General features: G+C 56.0%; 9 protein-coding genes across 9 annotated transcripts; 7 read left to right on the top strand and 2 right to left on the bottom strand.

The window, feature by feature from the left end:
- Nucleotides 1-176: 176 nt before the first annotated feature.
- On the top strand, nucleotides 177-1,559 carry LY79DRAFT_396693 (uncharacterized protein). Its single transcript, XM_060552981.1, has one exon. The coding sequence runs from the start codon at nucleotides 414-416 to the stop codon at nucleotides 1,155-1,157; it is 744 nt and encodes a 247-aa protein (XP_060409442.1). The 5' UTR covers nucleotides 177-413; the 3' UTR covers nucleotides 1,158-1,559.
- Nucleotides 1,560-1,961: 402 nt separating this feature from the next.
- Nucleotides 1,962-3,779, top strand: LY79DRAFT_525035 (major facilitator superfamily transporter; the record flags this gene model as incomplete). The annotated part of the gene is made up of 3 exons (XM_060555689.1): nucleotides 1,962-2,228; nucleotides 2,291-2,524; nucleotides 2,658-3,779. 3 exons carry the CDS (start codon nucleotides 1,962-1,964, stop codon nucleotides 3,777-3,779), a joined length of 1,623 nt encoding a protein of 540 aa, XP_060409441.1.
- A 224-nt stretch (nucleotides 3,780-4,003) lies between these two features.
- Nucleotides 4,004-6,029, bottom strand: LY79DRAFT_524954 (artemis protein; the record flags this gene model as incomplete). Its single annotated transcript, XM_060555681.1, has 2 exons — nucleotides 4,004-5,847; nucleotides 5,984-6,029. The coding sequence occupies 2 exons, from the start codon at nucleotides 6,027-6,029 to the stop codon at nucleotides 4,004-4,006; spliced, it is 1,890 nt and encodes a 629-aa protein (XP_060409440.1).
- A 649-nt stretch (nucleotides 6,030-6,678) lies between these two features.
- LY79DRAFT_640698 (major facilitator superfamily transporter) lies at nucleotides 6,679-8,509 on the top strand. Its single transcript, XM_060562340.1, has 2 exons — nucleotides 6,679-6,874; nucleotides 6,936-8,509. The coding sequence occupies exons 1-2, from the start codon at nucleotides 6,751-6,753 to the stop codon at nucleotides 8,282-8,284; spliced, it is 1,473 nt and encodes a 490-aa protein (XP_060409439.1). The 5' UTR covers nucleotides 6,679-6,750; the 3' UTR covers nucleotides 8,285-8,509.
- A 904-nt stretch (nucleotides 8,510-9,413) lies between these two features.
- On the top strand, nucleotides 9,414-11,734 carry LY79DRAFT_525019 (uncharacterized protein; the record flags this gene model as incomplete). Its single annotated transcript, XM_060555687.1, has 8 exons — nucleotides 9,414-9,632; nucleotides 9,689-9,815; nucleotides 9,930-9,992; nucleotides 10,070-10,569; nucleotides 10,770-10,929; nucleotides 10,998-11,012; nucleotides 11,070-11,146; nucleotides 11,426-11,734. The coding sequence occupies 8 exons, from the start codon at nucleotides 9,414-9,416 to the stop codon at nucleotides 11,732-11,734; spliced, it is 1,470 nt and encodes a 489-aa protein (XP_060409438.1).
- A 1,121-nt stretch (nucleotides 11,735-12,855) lies between these two features.
- On the top strand, nucleotides 12,856-13,151 carry LY79DRAFT_396548 (uncharacterized protein). Its single transcript, XM_060552977.1, has one exon. The coding sequence runs from the start codon at nucleotides 12,947-12,949 to the stop codon at nucleotides 13,106-13,108; it is 162 nt and encodes a 53-aa protein (XP_060409437.1). The 5' UTR covers nucleotides 12,856-12,946; the 3' UTR covers nucleotides 13,109-13,151.
- A 258-nt stretch (nucleotides 13,152-13,409) lies between these two features.
- Nucleotides 13,410-13,978, top strand: LY79DRAFT_583362 (uncharacterized protein; the record flags this gene model as incomplete). The annotated part of the gene is made up of 2 exons (XM_060560319.1): nucleotides 13,410-13,628; nucleotides 13,682-13,978. 2 exons carry the CDS (start codon nucleotides 13,410-13,412, stop codon nucleotides 13,976-13,978), a joined length of 516 nt encoding a protein of 171 aa, XP_060409436.1.
- A 403-nt stretch (nucleotides 13,979-14,381) lies between these two features.
- On the top strand, nucleotides 14,382-14,842 carry LY79DRAFT_396562 (uncharacterized protein). Its single transcript, XM_060552979.1, has one exon. It carries the CDS (start codon nucleotides 14,488-14,490, stop codon nucleotides 14,716-14,718), a length of 231 nt encoding a protein of 76 aa, XP_060409435.1. The 5' UTR covers nucleotides 14,382-14,487; the 3' UTR covers nucleotides 14,719-14,842.
- On the bottom strand, nucleotides 14,664-16,810 carry LY79DRAFT_396555 (cryptococcal mannosyltransferase 1-domain-containing protein). Its single transcript, XM_060552978.1, has one exon. The coding sequence runs from the start codon at nucleotides 16,560-16,562 to the stop codon at nucleotides 14,967-14,969; it is 1,596 nt and encodes a 531-aa protein (XP_060409434.1). The 5' UTR covers nucleotides 16,563-16,810; the 3' UTR covers nucleotides 14,664-14,966.
- Between the last annotated feature and the right edge of the window lie 8 nt (nucleotides 16,811-16,818).

Here is a 16,818-nt window from a genome sequence, read left to right as displayed (position 1 = left end):
AGAGCATACCCGGGCCTTCGTTCCTATTCATCCATCCCGCGAAAAGACTCCGGCGGCCAGGCTCGGCGTACTACTGCCTCCTAGCCCAGCTCAGCCTAGAGAGGAGGGATGGGATGGCAGCAGCCCTCCCTCCCCCCGTCCGCCAATACGGGGACGCATCTTCCACCCGACTTTACGGGCAGCATCTCCCGTCTGCCGTCTCGCGCGGCTTGGGTTGCGTTAGACCAGGCTTACCGTACTTGTTCTCTCTGTCTCACCCTCTGTCACATATGCAGCGGCGCCAAGTCACTCTGGTGAGTCCAACCCCCTGCCCCCTCCCCCTCCCCCCTTGGATCCAAATATCCCAAATATCCAAATTACCGGTACAAAGGTGAATCTGCAGAGCGGTCCCTCTCAAGGTCCCAAATATCCAAATGAACAACCTTCTTACCCATGTGCCGGGTGAGATCCGCCGTCGCCACGCCAAACGCTGCCCGCGACTACTTGTTCGCCAAACGAAAGAGCCAACGGCAAAAACCACGCGTCCTCGTCCTGAAACCCAACGATTCTCTGCTTCGGCCGGAGGATCCGAATCTAGTCGCCGGACTCATGGCTCCTCGACACCCTTATCCCCTCCCTTCTTACCCACAACCCTTGAGAGCCTCTCGCGAAACACCCAGCTTTCCGAGCAAATTAGCCAAGAAATCACGAGTGAGTTGCATTCGCCTGGTAGAGTCCTCGGGACGTACGTCCTGTCACCGACCAGGTCTGGAAAGGAAAAAGGAAGGGAAAAAAAAAAAAAAAAAAAAGGCCGCAAGGGGAAGCCTTCGGCGCAAGAACAACAAAAAAAGTTTCGTCTGATTCGAGCCCACCACCACGCCGGAAAGAAAAACGAACAGCAACATTGGCTATACTGTAGTGTCACCTGCCAGCCTAGACGAAACATGAGTTGTTACAAGAAACACTCCGCCGCCGCTGCTACCGCCGACGACGACAATGACGACGACGACGAAGACCACGCAGACGCCGGGCATGAGGCCGAGGGTCCGGATCGTGCCGAAGGGGGCCATGCAGGCCGGTCCCAAGCCCGCCGCACCTGGTCGTCGTCTCCGCAATCAAACAAACCATGGGCGGTGGGGATCCTCATTTTGTTTGCCATGTCCACGTTGTGTCTATAGAGTTTGTGCCAGCAGAATAGCGTCACATCGGAGACCACCTTTGGCCCGCCAGGTTTTGCCATTAAGCTTTCCCTTGAAACGTTCATGAGTAGTTTGTTTACTTGGCCCGCTGCCCAGGGCTCCGCCTAGCATATATCTCTTTGTCGACCAATTTGTCGATTCGGCGTCCATGTCTGTCCGCCCATCCAGCCTTTTCCCCCCTGTTGGGCAGCAAAAGAGAAAACATTTGCAATAAATAGCATCATCCCCCGGTTGCAAGTCTTCGGACCGGCGGTTTCTCCCCAAGACCTGCCCACCCCCCTCCGTCTTTATACCGTTTGCATCTTGGCGTCGGCAGAGCTGCGATAGTTTCAGATCATGGGGGCCAAACCAGCAAGACATCACCGGCCTTGCTCCGGGCTCCCTTGGGTGTGCTCCTCTGGGCCCTGTCACACGTGATGTATAACAATTAAACTTTGTGAAGTCTCCCCAAATTGTCAATTGATGGTCGCTGTCGAAGCCGGCGAAGCCGCCGACTCTTTGCTCTCCTTCCCTGCGTTACCGCATTTGCTGCAATGTAGTTGTAATGCCGCCTGCATGTCCTGACTCCGTATACCACACCTCGGTGGGACTCAGAGGTCCTTGATAAAGGACCAGGTCCTCTACCATCCGACAATTGGAATATCCCGCGGACTCCAACGAGTTGTTCTTAGCCAGCACACCGGCCGACGCTCGCTTGACATTTCCTGCTGCAGTAGCTGCGTCCCCTCGCTTCAACCTCCTCGTAGTCTCCTTTTCGCTCCCTGCTTTGTCCTCTACGGCATCATGAGCCGCAGCAGCAGCAAAAGCAGTCGTACCGTGCATCGTCCCGTCTCGGGCGACCTTTCTGGCAGCGTCTACCTGATCACGTCCGACGGCCAGACGCTCAAGCTACCCATGCCCAGCGATTCCCTATACGACCCTCTGAGCTGGGGCTTGCCTAGGCGCTTCATAGCCATGGGCGTTCTCATACTATATTCAATCGTGTCCGTAATGGAGACGCAAGCTGCCAGTCTGATGTATCCCTCTTTTGCTGCAGAATTTAACGGCAAGGTAACGCCCGCCCCGGAACCAATCACGGGTAGGTAAATGGCGGCTAACGTTGCCCCAAGCAGACCGATAACTTCCCGATCAACATACTCGTTTCAACGCCGAGCACACTCTCTCTCGGCATCGGAGCTTTCCTGTGGATTCCCCTGTCGGTGGCTGTCGGAAGACGGCCCGTATTTTTGCTTGCGTCGTGCTGCCTGACTTTGGCCACTGTTCTGGCGGCGAAGGCTTCGGGGTTCTACCAGCTTCTCGGAGCTTTGACTTTGCAGGGCTTCTCGGCAGGACTGGGCCTTAGCGCGGTATGTGATGGGGGCGGTTTTTTGTTTTCTTTTGGTTTTTTTTGTTGTTGTTGTTGTTGTTGTTGTTGTTGTTGTTGTTGTTGCTGCTGCAAGTCCCATGTCTTCTGAGAGATTAGACTGACACGCATCGCAGTCGCTGCTGGTAGTCATCGATCTCACCTTCATCGATGAGCGCCCACACGCACTCGGCGCGTTTTGGAGCCTTAGCGCTTCCGGCGGCCTCTTGTCTCTGATGAGCGTACCGGCCCTTGGCGCCTCTGGATGGAGGGGCTTCTACTCTGCCTGGACCATCCCCTGCTTGGCCGTCCTCGTATGCGTCTTCTTCTTCCTCCCTGAGACGTACTTTGTCCGACCGGTCGTTGCCTTCGACGGTCGCATTCTCGTGCAAGGTGGGTCCGAGAAGATTCAGATATACGACGACTGGGAACAGACAGTCGGTGAGGGGCCATACAACGCGGCGCGGCCCGAACCCGCCCCCGAGACATTGTGGCAAAGCATTGTTCGAAAATGGGGAGTCCAGAAGCGCGGCGCGGGCTTCAGGGAGATGGGAACCTGCTACGTCCAGACGATGCTCTGCGCGTGCAACCCTCTCGTCTTCTGGGTCGCCGTTCTCAACGCCCTCAATTTCGGCGCCATGCTTCTCATCAGTGAGACCTATGCCGACGTCATGGCGCAGCCGCCCTATAGCCTCCCCGAGCGGGTCATCTGCATGGTCAACCCCGTCTCGGCCGTCGGCTCGCTGCTTGCCTGGCCAGTGTCGGCCATCCTGACGTCGCGGGTGGCTCGCCGCCTGACGCTCAGAAACGGTGGAGTCCGGGACGCAGAGCACTACCTCATCGCCTTTTTCCCTCCCGTCCTCGCCAGTGCAGGAAGTGTCTTCTTGTACGGGTTGGCCGTTCACTACGAATGGAACTTCATCTGTATCTTCGTGTCCCACGCCCTCAACGCCTTCAGTGCGGCGGCCTTCGGCATTGCCTCGACCCTTTGGGTCACAGAGGCATTCCCTCGCTGGGCCGCACCCGCTATGGTCATCGTCGGAGGAGCGGGATATCTGCTGAGCTTCGCGACGTGCTCCGCTATCGCGCCATGGCTTAATTCACAGGGATACCTGGGTGTCAGCTTCGAATATGGCGCCATTCTGCTGCTCGTGGGAGCTGTTGCTCTACCGCTTGCTTTCTGTGGAAAGAGCCTGCGGCAGTACATCCACGGCAGATGGGGGGCGTCGGAGGCTGGAGCGTTGCGGCCACAACAATAAATATGGCGAACAACTACTCAAGTACCCGCGTTGAAGTGTGAACCAAGCATAGCCGGCTGTGCTGCAGCGGCGTTGTAACCCATATGTCCTATCGTCTTAATGCGTAGCCGACCGATGAGCAAGGTCCGACCATGAATAGTATCAATTAAAGTTTCATAAATCTTGCTGGAAGCAATGCTCTCACGATACGGGGTTGTACGTGCATTTCGGCATAGGGTTCGACTTCAAACCATTCCGAGGTCCTTGTCTGGCACTGTATGATGATCGACGGTGGAAAGCAGACCAATTGGCGTCCACTCCCCACCGAGGACGTTCCTTGCCATGTTCAGATAAGCATCTGATCGGATGCCCGATGTCACCATAAGTGGATGGGTATTCCTAGTGAAAGTGCCAGATGCGGGCGGTCCTTGGGCTCCCTGGGCTTCTCTTCCCGTGTGATTTGGTGTCTGTGGCTCCCGTTGGGGTTGTTGTGGTGCAGAGGGCGCGGTGTTGAGTTTGGTCGTCGGCAGCCCGACCCCGGCGATGGCACAGCTGGATTCGTCGGCTTGATGACGTTGCGACGTTGACGAATGGTTAGCGTCGGGGTCTTGAGATGTCTGGTGCTGGAGAACATGTGCGCGTCCACGGGCAATCTTTTCCATCTCGAGGTCGTGAGCGAAGATGTCTCCGGAGCAGTCGGGCCCAAAGAGAGACTTGATGGTAACGTTACCTCGGAGCCACTCGGGAATATTCACCGTGCAAGGCCAGACATCCTTTGGCCGGAACGCTCGAACCAAGTCGCACAGCTCTCGGTACGACGAATGCCGGGAGTACGGAAATGTGATGACTCGTGGCAGTTTAGCCGAACCATCAGAGGAACTGACCACTTCTTCGTTGACGCTTTGCTTTCTCTGGGCGATCGTCCGAAAGGCATCCAAGATGGCGGTCTCGTTCTTCTCCCCAAAGGACGTGATGTCAAGGTCCAACGCCACGTTCCGACCACTAACGGCACCGGCCTCCAACAATTGCAGAAGCCTGATCTTCGCATCCGTGGAGATGCCCGGCGTCTCGTCCATCAGTTTCGCCATTGCCTTGATGTCTTGTGCCGACAGGGGATCGAGCTCTGCATCGCGCTCCAAGTCGTCCCCACCCCCTCCTACGCCGGCCTCGGCAACATCTGCGCCATTTTGAAGGTGCGCCACGACTGGCAGTATGGATACGACCCTAGCGTTCCGAACTACACTGCATAAGGCGCCCCTTTCACAGCTGTGCAGGCGAACGTGCTCATCCCGAGTCAGACAGCCCGGATGGGGAGTGTTCCCGCATACATAGCCGGCCAGGGCAGGAGCTTCGGGGCATAGATGAACCGACGAACTGAAGCGGTCGTTGGACGTCTTGCCGGTCAGGGAAGAAAACATGCGCATCTTGTAGTCGTCTACATGAATGCGTGACTTCAAGGCCTTGGACAAGGCGATCCAGACCTGTTCATATCCATAGGTCCACGCCTGGATGTGGAAGATGGTGTCAGTGGGATACGAGACGACCTTCCGGAGCAGCTCTGCAATACCCTCGGCTTTAGTTTGGAACGGGACATCCCTGATGAAGGAGGTGTCGAGGTAGATCTTGTCGAGGGTCTTGAGACCGGAGGTGTACTCGATGACGGCAGGGTTTCTGGCGATTGAGTTGACGAACCAGGGCTCGCTCCGGATGTCGCCGGTGTAGAGAATGGCGCGATGCAAGTCCTCTATGAGGAACATGACAGCCCCAGGGCAGTGGTTCGCGTCGAACAGGGTGACCTGGATGTGGTTGCCAGGCGCAAGCTCCAGAGTGGTGGGTGTTTCCAGAGGCAGCGGCTTGAGCAGGTTCTTCAGGTGCTTGTACGTCTGCACACGCGCCTCGAGGATGCCTTTGGCGTAGTTTACGCGGCAAGGGTAACGTTCCAGGCGGAGGAGCATCTCCCGCGTGGCTGCAGAGCAGTAGACAAAGGGGGAGCGCAGGGTCTCCAGCCCGGCGAGGTGGTCGCTGTGGATGTGGCTCAGGAAGCATGCCAATGGTGGACGACGGCCAGCATGACTCCGGAAGAAGTCGACTGTGACGAGTTAGCGGTGTGATAAAGAGGAATCTAGAGTGCATGTCTGGCTGGGCCGGCTCCAAGAACACACAAGGCCATCACGCGGATGGTGAGTGCATCCCCAGGATGTCCCATTCAGGGTCCAGCCACTCACTTCGTATGTCAGGAAACTCTGCAACAAGTCCGTTGAATGTCGACATTGCGGTTCTTCTTCATGATTGGGGCACAAGGCGTCTGGGAGAGGAACAGGTGTGGTTGTTGGACAATGAAGTCGAGGATGTCGAAGGCGAGAATGTCAATTCACTGAAAGGGGAATGAATGAGCACCCATGCGCGGAAGGCCCCTTCCGTTTCCCCAAAGAACCAAGCCCGCAGTAAGCTGCCAGCTGTAGCCGGCTGAGACCAGGTGGCACTATACTGGCGGATTATGTAAGTGGAGGAATAGTGGGTCCTTTCGCCGGCTCCGGGCTTCGGGTCCGGCCGAGCTCCGTGCACCGAGCCCGAGATGTGTGCCCTTATCGCCTGATGGTCGACCATCTTGTAAGTGCCGAGTGGAAGATTGAGATTCGACCCGAAATGATCATTCTCGTCTCAGCACTATTAATGAAGCCCTGTGGTTGACCAACCGTCTGTCCGTAAATCCCCTGATCCTGAACAGCGGACCCTGAGATGGTATGCGCGCCGCTAAGAATCTCAACTCCGAATTGTGGGGCTCAACTCCGAAGCGCTTCCGTCATGTAATTCAGACAAAGGCAATGAATATCTTTGGAGGTATTGGACTTGAGACCAAACCAGAGTAATACTCTTTATTTGTTTTTTAGACTTACTGAAAAAAAAACCTCACAATAAGAAAAAACAAAAGGTGGGGGGGACAAAAACCAGTGAATTGACAAGTAGGAAAGTCTTTCGACGCAGAGACAATATGAGCACCAACCACACACCACCAGCATTGCCCTCACCATCGGTCGAGCCCGATGAACCATACAGCATTTTTGATATTCGACAGAAACGCCTGATCATCTTCATTGTCTCAACCGCAGCTACCTGTGCGCTTCAATCCACCCATCCTCTCGTGCCTTGGGCGTCATGCTGACCCAGCCGAGCCAGTCTCGGGCTTCGCATCCAACATCTACTTCCCGGCTCTCCCCACCATCGCCGGCGACCTCGACGTCTCCGTCGAACTGATCAACCTCACCGTCACCTCGTACCTCATCTTCCAGGGGCTGGCGCCGAGCTTCTGGGGGCCCGTCTCCGACGTCAAGGGCCGCCGGGTGGCCTACGGCTGCACCTTCGCCGTGTTCCTGGGAGCATGCGTCGGCCTCGCGGAAACCAGAAACTACGCCACGCTCGTCGCCCTGAGGTGCCTCCAGAGCACCGGGAGCGCCAGCACGATCGCCATCGGCTCCGGCGTCATCAGCGACATCACCACGCGCGAGGAGAGGGGCGGGTACATGGGCGTCTTCCAGGCCGGCCTGCTCGTTCCCGTCGCCGTGGGCCCGGTCATTGGGGGCGCGCTGGCCGGGTCTTTGGGATGGCGGAGCATTTTCTGGTTCCTTGCCATCTACTGCGGCGTGTTCCTCGCGTTTCTAGTCCTCTTACTACCGGAGACCCTCAGATCCGTCGTTGGCAACGGGTCAAGTGTTCCTCCAAGCCTGATCGCCAAATACCCCCTATGTCTTTATCAGCGGAGTACCAAGGTCAATTTGGCCGCACGAGACATATCCTCGCATCCGCAATCGACCAAGAAAGTCGATGTGACCGGACCAATCCGCATTCTATTCAGCAAAGGCGCAGCTCCGATCGTCATCTTCCTCGCCGTCTACTACGCTGTATGGCAGATGAGCATCACCGCCATGTCAAGCCTCTTCAAGTCTCAGTACGGACTCTCCGAAACGCACATCGGGCTAGCATTCATTGCAAACGGCGCTGGCTCCATCGTCGGCACCCTCGTCACAGGAAGGATACTGGACGTCGACTACCGCAGGGCAAAAGCGAAATACGAGGCCGACGACGGGGCCGAGAATGCTGTGCTCACCTCCACCGCGCTCCGCGACTTCCCCATCGAAAAGGCCCGCCTCCGTCTTGTTCCAATCTTCTCCCTTCTCCAATGCGTATCCATCGCCGTCTTCGGGTGGACAATCAACTTCTCACGCCGTGTGCACATCGCCGTGCCAATCATATCAACCTTCGTCACAGGATGGACCGCGGTATCGACCCAGTCTCTCGTCATGACCTATCTCATCGACGTGTTCCCAGACCGAAGCGCAGCCGCGAGCGCCAGTCTCAACCTCGCAAGATGCCTTTTTGCGGCCGGCGGCACGAGCTTCGTGATGCCCATGGTCAACGGCATCGGCGTCGGCTGGGCGTTTACCGTCTGTGTTACCATGCAGTTGGTGGCTCTTCTGGGTGCGGGAGTTCAGTGGAAATTTGCAGCAAAATGGAGGCGCGAAGCATGAATCTCAATGAAATAAGGCTAGTTTCACAAGAACGGCCAGGTATTGTGCATATAGATTCGGGAGTCGTCATTTTGGCAATGGCATACAGGATATACCAAAGCTTTACTTGTTATTCCGCAATCGAGGTCAAAGCTAAAAAGAGGTGTTTGAGATATTCTGGTCAATCATATGTCCACGATGCGCAGGTAGATCAAGTGTTTAATGTAGAGAGCGATCTTGTCTGGGAATAAGCTACCGCTTGGTTGGGTTAAGTGACGATTCACTTTGGCCATCATCCGCTGGTATACTACGCGCGGTGGATCACAAAAAGCTCGATGAGAATGATAAACCCATGGGGATTTCCCTGAAATAGTCTTCTGGTCATCTTAATGGAGAAATACCAGAGGAAGTTCGTTCTTTGCAAATCCCTTATTGCTTGGCGACAACTGAATCCCGTAGGACTCACAACTGGCAGTCTACAGCACCACTATGATCAGCTGAGCGACCAGGCTAGAAGAGACTAACCCAACCCTCATAGTTTAGATTTAACTTTATAGAAAAGACGGCACCCAAGCCTATCAGGTCGACGCCACTCCATGCGGACCGATAGTACTACGATACAAGGTAGGCAGTAAATGAGGATTTTCAGGGCCACAGTTCTTGGGTATTACCACATCTAGACGGCTTCTAACCCGTCATAAAAGTTTCCAAGCCTACCCGCATACATAAGACGTCTTATCTCACGTGTCTGGTAAAACGGGCACCCGGGAGGTCGTTGACGTTGAACCAGTCTTGTGTCCAACCATACAGTTCTCGGTCAGCAAGGCTTCTTTCTCGTCCTATTCGCTTAGTCAAAGTTCCGACTCATCTTGGTTTCTCAAGAAGTAACCGTATGTTTTTCCATACAAAGTGGGGCCTTGTGCAATCAAGGTAGTTGGGAAGGAGCAACTCTAAGCGTAAGCGCGGCCTACCTTTGTGGGCAGCAGTTCGCAACGGTCACGGCCGTCGAGGCGCATATCAGCTTGGTCCTCGCCGTCAGAATCTCAGAAAAACCAGACTCCCCTCCATACTCTCCGGTATCTCGACATTGACCAGCCTCATTTTCACGAAAGGTCAGCAGCCGATTCCACGGCCGCGCCGAACCAACAAGATGGCGACAAACAAAACTCAAGAGAAGCTCGCGTTCAACTTGACGTGCCACTACTATGCGACCCCTGGCGAGATTGAAAAGTGCTGCGACTCGCTTAAAATGTACTTGGAGCTCGAGAAACATCGAAAGAGTCTGTCGGCGTGGGAGCTTCTCGCCGTCAACTTCCACACAGATGGATCAGACATGCCAGATGCAACTATACGGATCGTCACATTTGGAGTGAGCTGCTTCTCCGATCTACACCTGCATGGAAGATAGTCACTGACGCCGTTTAGGTCAGGTTCATACACAAGAGTATGACCCTGGATGACTTAGGGCTTGCGAGACGTACATTTCGGGATACTGTCGATATCGTCCACAAGGCGATGAGAGCACTGGTCACGGCAAGCGTCAAGGAGCGCGGTACCCTTGAGAGGCGCAAGATCTTTTGTTATAGCTTCAGTCCCTTAGCAACGGGTCCTGGGCAGGATTGGGGGATCAACGGGATGAGGTATCACTGCCACCCGCGCGAACAAGCCGACCCGAATAGCAGTGCGCAGAAGGCTGCTGTAAAGCTCATCAAGTCCTACATGGAGGTACGTATTTAAGTGCTTGGTTCCGTATGTGTGTGTGTGCGTGTGTGTGTGTATGTTGCTAAAAACCCAATTCTCAGTTAGGAGATACCGTACTCGGAACAAACGTGTCCCCAATGTCCAGCCGCCAAGCCCTACGAGAGACGTGTTGGAGAGTCAATGGTGCCAAAGGCAACACAAGCCCGCTCTGGAACGTGTTTTGTTCCACGTCTATGCTTGAATGCACATCGCTTCAAATCGATATCGACTTGGCGGTCTACACGATGAAGATCATTGCACGCTGGTACGGCGAACTACTGCAGCTGTTCGAGATGTCTATTCGGTCTGAAGAGATGAAATCCCAGATTATCAAGGCAGCACGTCTGAGCAAGTCTATGTCTCAGGCATTGGGCGGGGAGAATGCTGATGTGAACGGCGTGTTCATAACGTCCGACGAGTTAAAGAGAAGTCTTGTCGGTGAGCAAGACTGGAATATTGAAAAGACAACTGTCGTCGAGATGGAGAAAGCATACAAGGCGGTGCGCGGTGGTGTGGACAACCAACAGCCTCGCAAACGGAGCTGGTGGAGGAGGGTACTGAAGGCAGTCGGCCTCAAGGTCCGATGTTCGACAGGTGAGCCGCAGCGGGCAGATCTTATGGTCAAACTCCAAGAGCGGTCGTTGGTGATTGAAAGCGCACATACAGAACTGCGCGAAAGCGTTGGGCAATGTAAGAACAGCGGACCGCTCCCCCACGAAACTTGTTTGCTTTGCTGACATTGGTTCACGTCGCAGTCGCGGCCCAGGTTGGTCAACTGCGGCTATTGGCCAAGGAGTTCATGCTCATGGCGAACATTCAGAACAAATGGGCAGATTTAGAGGCTCTGGCGAAGAAACCGGGAGTGGACATATCCGAGGTCAACAAAGTCACAGGGGCTATCGACATGGTAAACCTGTCGAGGTATAGTTGGCGGTCGGAGGCGCTTCACAGCTGTGCGAAGAGGGTTAAGGCAGCGAACAAGGCAATGATGCAGGATGCGACCACCATTGTGCGGCGGGGCAACCAACTGGAGAAGGATCTCGACAACTTGTTCGAGGACCACCAGCTGTGGCGGGCACAGCTTCCGGGGTCCGGCACAAGAACCCCGCCACCTCGCTATACGCCGCTGCCTGCCCAGAAATAGTCTGTTTGAAGGTCAGGACGATGATGGGATTTGGGCGAGTGGCGTGGACTGCGAGTGTATGTTAAATTGAATATGTTTTTTGTTTTTGAGAAAACAGAGTGCGTGGTCAGATTTCCATTGCCGAGTGGAGGCCGAGAGACGTGGGGTGAACAGGCGGCACTCGTTCCAACCTTGGAACAGCATTGTGATGCGTGGACTTCGGAATAGCGTCCAAAGACGGGGCCGCAGATGTAATGGGGGTGAGAGGGTTGCGGGGTTCAACGGTCGGTCGAGAATAGAAGCGGAGGCCCGGGCTCCATCCAGCAGACCCTTCGTGCATCGAGCGTGGCGCTGAAGAGCTCGCGCCGGCTCTCTATGGACACCCATCGCCTCTGGTATGCCAGGCCTCGTTGCTTCAACCCGACATTTCTCCATGTGAAAGGCAGCGGCAAAGCGCGCGGCGAGGGTCCTGGTCTTGGTCACGAGGCACGCTTGTGCTGCACGGTTCAGGCGAATGGAAGCCGCTGAGGAAGGATGTAAGTCTGGCACGACATCTGATCCGCCGTGCTGGTCGGGACGGCAGAAGAGCGCTAATAGGGGTCGCGTAGCTTTGGTGGTTTCGGTCCAGAGTTGGCGCGTCCTTGGCCCCGGTCCGTCCTCGTGTGCTCGGTTGAACTTGGTTGGACATGGTTACGGCCACCGTCGGTCGGGGTTGCCGGCGGGCTTGTCGCGAGATTGCATGCAATGTAGTTTGCCGATCCGACGCTTGGAGAGATGGGTTCTAGAAACGCAGCAGAAGACGACGGGAGACGAGCCAGGAAAAAAGCAGGGCAGCCGCGCCTTTCAAAAGGGGCGGAAGATGTGTTTCCAGTAGGGGCCGAAGGGGAAATGGTATGGATATGCACGCGTAGAGCGGTCCGTCCGGCAACCGTGGCTGCGGACGAGTCCGGTGCGATTAAGACGGGAATAGGTTAGCAAGGCCGAGAAATGTAAAGTACTGAATGAAACAAAAAAAGGGAAGGAAATTGAAATGGAAAAGTGAAGATAACAGAGAAAAGAAGACGGGTGGGAGAAGTGAGTAAATAGAAAAGGTGAACGAGGGAAGAGGAGGAGAAAGACGCCGGACGGACGGAAGGAGGGTCCATAGGATCTGAAAACAGGAAAGAGAACCGGACATTGGACAGTCCATGGGAAGGCAGGCATTCGGCATCGGCTACTACCTATGGCTGTAGTAGGTATGCCTATGTTTGGCATTAAGAGGAAGGGGCCGTCCGTTCCTGCACCTGCTGCACCTGCACGCACTTGCCTCCTGCGCTTGGTTGGCGCTTGCCGTCTTTGATAAGGAAGCTGCAGAATGAAAAAAAGCACAGCAACGACGTGATTCAATAAACAAAAACAACAGGAGGAGCCGCCTCGAGTGATGAGCCACGGCCGCATGTCGCGACCGACCCGACCCGGTCTGACCTTGTCTGGCTTGACAGTTGCCCTTTTGGGAAAGAGGGCGCGGACACCTCCATCGCGCCCTTGCCCTTTCGCATCAATGTGCGCACCTCTTTCTTGCCTTTCGGAATCCTCGACCCGTCGCCATTTCCGCTTCAAAACACAACACAGGGCAAGCTTGCTCAAAACCACTCAATAAGTACCAATCGATAGTTTAAGTCTCGAAACCAAATTAAATCGTCTTTTTCTTTCAGGGGAATTTCCTCCAAAAAAAACCCAGCCAAAAGGTAGTAACCCGTCTTTGGGTCTGTTCCGACACCGCTCCTCCCATCAGTAACACCCCCCTTGTGACCTCTGCCCACACACACACTCACTCACACATGCCCAACTCAATCAGCCATATCCGCAGTCTCCTCCCCCCCTTCGCGCCGCAACACGAAAACCACGTCACCTCCCATCTCTCTCCTCTTCACAACAAAACACCTCTGCAATCCACCACTCCTCGTCGCAAACTTATTTCTTCCCTTCATCTACCTCAATAACTCGACTCTGCAGCTTCAGAAAGCTTTATCACGCCCTCTTCCCCCCCAGTTTCATCCATTCGTAAGTCCGCCAAGTTCGTCTCCTTCTCAGCCCGCCCCATCGCGCCATCGCCCGCCTGCCTCACTCTGCTTTGCCTTTTTTTTCCCCTCCACTCTTTCCTCCCGTCGCTTTTCACGCGGAGCGCATTCACAGTCCGCCACCTCGTCTTCTTGTCGCATCGCCTCCATTGCGGTCGCCTCGTTCCGCTGCTCCTGTTCCGTGCGCTGACATTTCCTCGCGATCCCCAGAACCACTATCAAAATGGCCCGCGAAGGAACTCGCTCCCAGACCGGCAACTCCAAGCCGCGTGTCTTCCCCGTCGTCGACACCGCCCCTGCTCGTAAGCAGACCACTGCCACCCCTGCCACCGCAAAGAAGCCCAAGACCACCACCTCCACCGCCTCCAAGGTCGCGAAGCCTGTCGGCGTCACCAAGAAGAAGGCCACCACCGCCAAGAAGGGCCCTTCCGTTGTTACTAAGGTATGTTCATGGCTCCCCCCTTCTCCTTCTCCCTCTTTCAACTTTTGCTGCAGCGCCTCTCCATCTTGTCCTCTGTCGGCCTTGAAGCTAACCATTTCCCGCAGGCAAAGTCAGTAGCGAAGAAGGCAGAAACCAAGGCAGCCGGCGCCACCAAGGCCGCCAAGAAGGTGTGTAGCGCTGCCTCCCAAACTCACGCGCCCCTTAGCATTTCGCCAGCTAACCCACGCGCAGGAGACCAAGCCCAAGACCTCCAAGGCCAAGGCGACGCCTGCCGCGGCCTAAGCGTCCCGGTCGTCTTTTCCCGTCTTTTCTCTCCGGGTCGTCTTCCCGCTCGACTCGTCGTCGTTTGAAGCATCTCTTTCTAGCCATCCATGCGCCGCGTCGTCGAGGCGTCTGGGGAGGTTCCGCCAAAACTAAAAACACATGGATATCATGACTCTCTCTCTCTCTCTCTATTCCTTGCTTCTGGGACTTACTAGTGTCTTTTCTCAAGATACCAACTTGGTTGTTAAGCGAGCGGACTCGGGTTTGCTGTTCGTAACGTCAGGTTCCTTTTGGGTCGGGATCGCGTTCGGGATTGTTACTTTCTTCCACGGGGTTTCTGCGGGGCCGTTTGTCATATCGTCGCCTCCCTTACTTATTCCCATGATTTTTTTACTTCTTCGTCTTTTTTTTTTGTTACTACGTCCCTTGGTTCTGTCCTCTCTGCTGGACTTTCCGGACGGGAAATGAGACGCGCAATGCGTAGTTGGAGGGCAGGGGAGGGCCCCGGGCTGGGCTGGGTAGGTTCGAGTGCTATCATACTGCAGTAGGACCGATCCGCGCGGGGGGGGGGTCTAATACATGGTGAGCCGCCGCAATGAGTACCGTCCTGTCCCTACATATCCTGCGTGAGCTTTTGGTCGCGGCGGCGTCGACAGGCAGGCAGGCGAGGCGAGTCCGTGAGCGTTGCCTGGCCGGTTCACTCACCTGGTTGTTTTGTATATACACAGCTGCTGCTTCCTCACCTCGTCACCTTGAGCCCTCACTCGCAGTGTGCGTCGTGCAACGGCGCGCCACTTGGGAGCGGGGCAAGGTGCTGAGGATTTGAAAAAACAGTGTATTCGGTACATGCATATTATACTCCGTATATCTATGTAGATGGGAATGGATGGATATAGCAACAGGATTAAACGAAAGTGGTATCATTTCCAGCGTGCACCCACACACATACAATAGCCCGCACCAAAAAAAGGGGAGGGGGAAAAAAGTGAACCGATGCGCCGTGCCGTTATCAAACTTTCCACCCGCCCAACCCCCATCCATTTTGCTCTTCCTCGTAATTAAAGACGGAATCAATCACATGGGAAAGTTCAGCGTCTGCTGGTCCCACGGGATGCCGTAGTGGTTCTCCCAGTTGCGCCCGTTGCGCGGGCCCTCCTTGATGAGCTGCATCTCGCGGACCCCGCAGAACATGCCGTTGCGCCCCGTCCGCTCCACCATCTTCCACCCCTCGCGGCGCTGGTAGATCTCCTCCCGGAACCGCTGGCCCTCGACGACCTCGCGGTGGGGGTTGGGTGTCGGGAACCGCGAGAAGTAGGTGATGATGCCCTGCGGGAGGTCCATGAGCCGCTCCCAGCGGCGGATCAGCCGCTCGAGACGCTGGGTCCTCTTGCGGTACGCCACGCGCACGTAGGGGTTGACGAAGACGCCCGTGTCGGGCTCGCCGGCCTTGTCTGCGACGGTGGTCACGTCGGCGAGGAACAGGCAGCACTCGCAGGCGTCAAAATACAGCTCGGGCTCGTACCGGAAGCGCACCGGGCCCGTCACGTTGTGCGGGTGGTCTGGGTTGATGACGTGGTGCGCCACGGCCTGCCAGTCCTTGGTCGGCAGCTTCCTGTCCATGTTCTGGACCCACTTGGCCTGCATGGCCACCATGCCGCCCCAGCAGCTCTTGACCGGGACGGCATCCGTCTGCGAGACCATGGCTTTGCGCGAGATAGCCTTGCCGGCGGCGGTGAAGTAGGGGAAGATGGGGATGCCGTTGGAGAAGCCCTCGGCGTCGCGCTGCGCGTAGAGGTCGTACTCGAGGAACGGGTTCCAGTCGTAGTCGATCGAGCAGGCCGAGAGGTAGTGGGCGCGGCCGTCTTGGCCTGTGTTGGTGTTGAAGAGCAGGTGGACGGCGTCGATCGGGGCGAACAGGGCGTCGTTGAGGAACAGGATCCTGTCGTACTTGACGTCGCCGGCGTCGGGATCGTGCTGGTCCAGCGGGTAGAGCGCGCGGTTACGCATCTCTGACAGGTAGGCAAGGCGCTTCAGCCTCTGCGACCCGTCGGGCATCGTCACATGGGGGAATGCGCTGTAGTCAACGTGGCCATCGCTAACAATCTTGTGCTTGCAGGGCACGTTCTTCTTAAACTCCTCGAGGGCGGCGGTGCCCAGGTCGCCGCTGTCGTTCTCGTAGATGCTGAGAAAGGCGTTGTCCTCCCCGATCATGTGCACAAGGTCGAGGACGTTCTTGGCCCACTCACCGCCGGCAATCTTGCCCTCGGGATCGAATAAGCTGACAGCAATGAATACCTTTTCGTTCCGCAGGTTCGCACAGCCGGAAAGGCTGTCAGACACCAAGCATCGATTCCTCAGGTCCTTGTAGTGCTTCGGGTGGCGCGTATAAGACGGGAAGAGTATGGGCGTCGCGGTCAAGACGATGAGGACGAACAAGAAGGCGTAGCGGAGGAGCAGGCGGGGAAGAGAGCGAGGCTGACGACGGAACCTTCTCAGCAACGAGCGCTGCCGGCCTCTGAGCCACACAAGAACCGTCCCCTGTCTCCTCTTGTGGGATGGCGACGGCGAGCCCGGCAACAACAGCGTCTTGTGTTCATCGTCGAGGTCGAAATCTTCTACCGAGGACGAGTGCTGGTCTTCGGTATAGACATGGTCGGGGGATTTGGGCATGGTTGACGTCGAAGTCCTTTAGTCAAGCCAGACTGGGATACAAAATGGTCGTCGAGGTGGTCGTCTTGGGTGTCGTGGTCCACCGCCGCCGCCGTCGTAGTCGTAGTCGTAGTCGTCGTCGTAGTCGTCGTCGTCGTCGTCGTCGTCGTCGTCAATGTCGTCGTCGTAATCAAAGGAGAAGAAGCTGTGGTATAATCTACAGGCGGTCAGCACTTAATTGGGATCTGCCATGATGGAAAAAAAGCCTGCTCACAAG

This window comes from Colletotrichum navitas (assembly GCF_030913465.1).
Source record: "Colletotrichum navitas strain CBS 125086 chromosome Unknown LY79scaffold_84, whole genome shotgun sequence".
Taxonomy (NCBI): Eukaryota; Fungi; Ascomycota; class Sordariomycetes; order Glomerellales; family Glomerellaceae; genus Colletotrichum; species Colletotrichum navitas.
Note: the sequence above shows the minus strand (reverse complement) of the source record. Positions and strands in the feature narration are given on the sequence as shown.

Coding starts and splice junctions, on each gene's coding strand:
- LY79DRAFT_396562 (XM_060552979.1), top strand. CDS start 14,488: ATGAGTACCGTCCTGTCCCTACATATCCTGCGTGAGCTTTTGGTCGCG.
- LY79DRAFT_640698 (XM_060562340.1), top strand. CDS start 6,751: ATGAGCACCAACCACACACCACCAGCATTGCCCTCACCATCGGTCGAG. Junction 6,875..6,935: donor TGTCTCAACCGCAGCTACCT/GTGCGCTTCAAT, acceptor CAGCCGAGCCAG/TCTCGGGCTTCGCATCCAAC.
- LY79DRAFT_396693 (XM_060552981.1), top strand. CDS start 414: ATGAACAACCTTCTTACCCATGTGCCGGGTGAGATCCGCCGTCGCCAC.
- LY79DRAFT_396548 (XM_060552977.1), top strand. CDS start 12,947: ATGCCCAACTCAATCAGCCATATCCGCAGTCTCCTCCCCCCCTTCGCG.
- LY79DRAFT_396555 (XM_060552978.1), bottom strand. CDS start 16,562: ATGCCCAAATCCCCCGACCATGTCTATACCGAAGACCAGCACTCGTCC.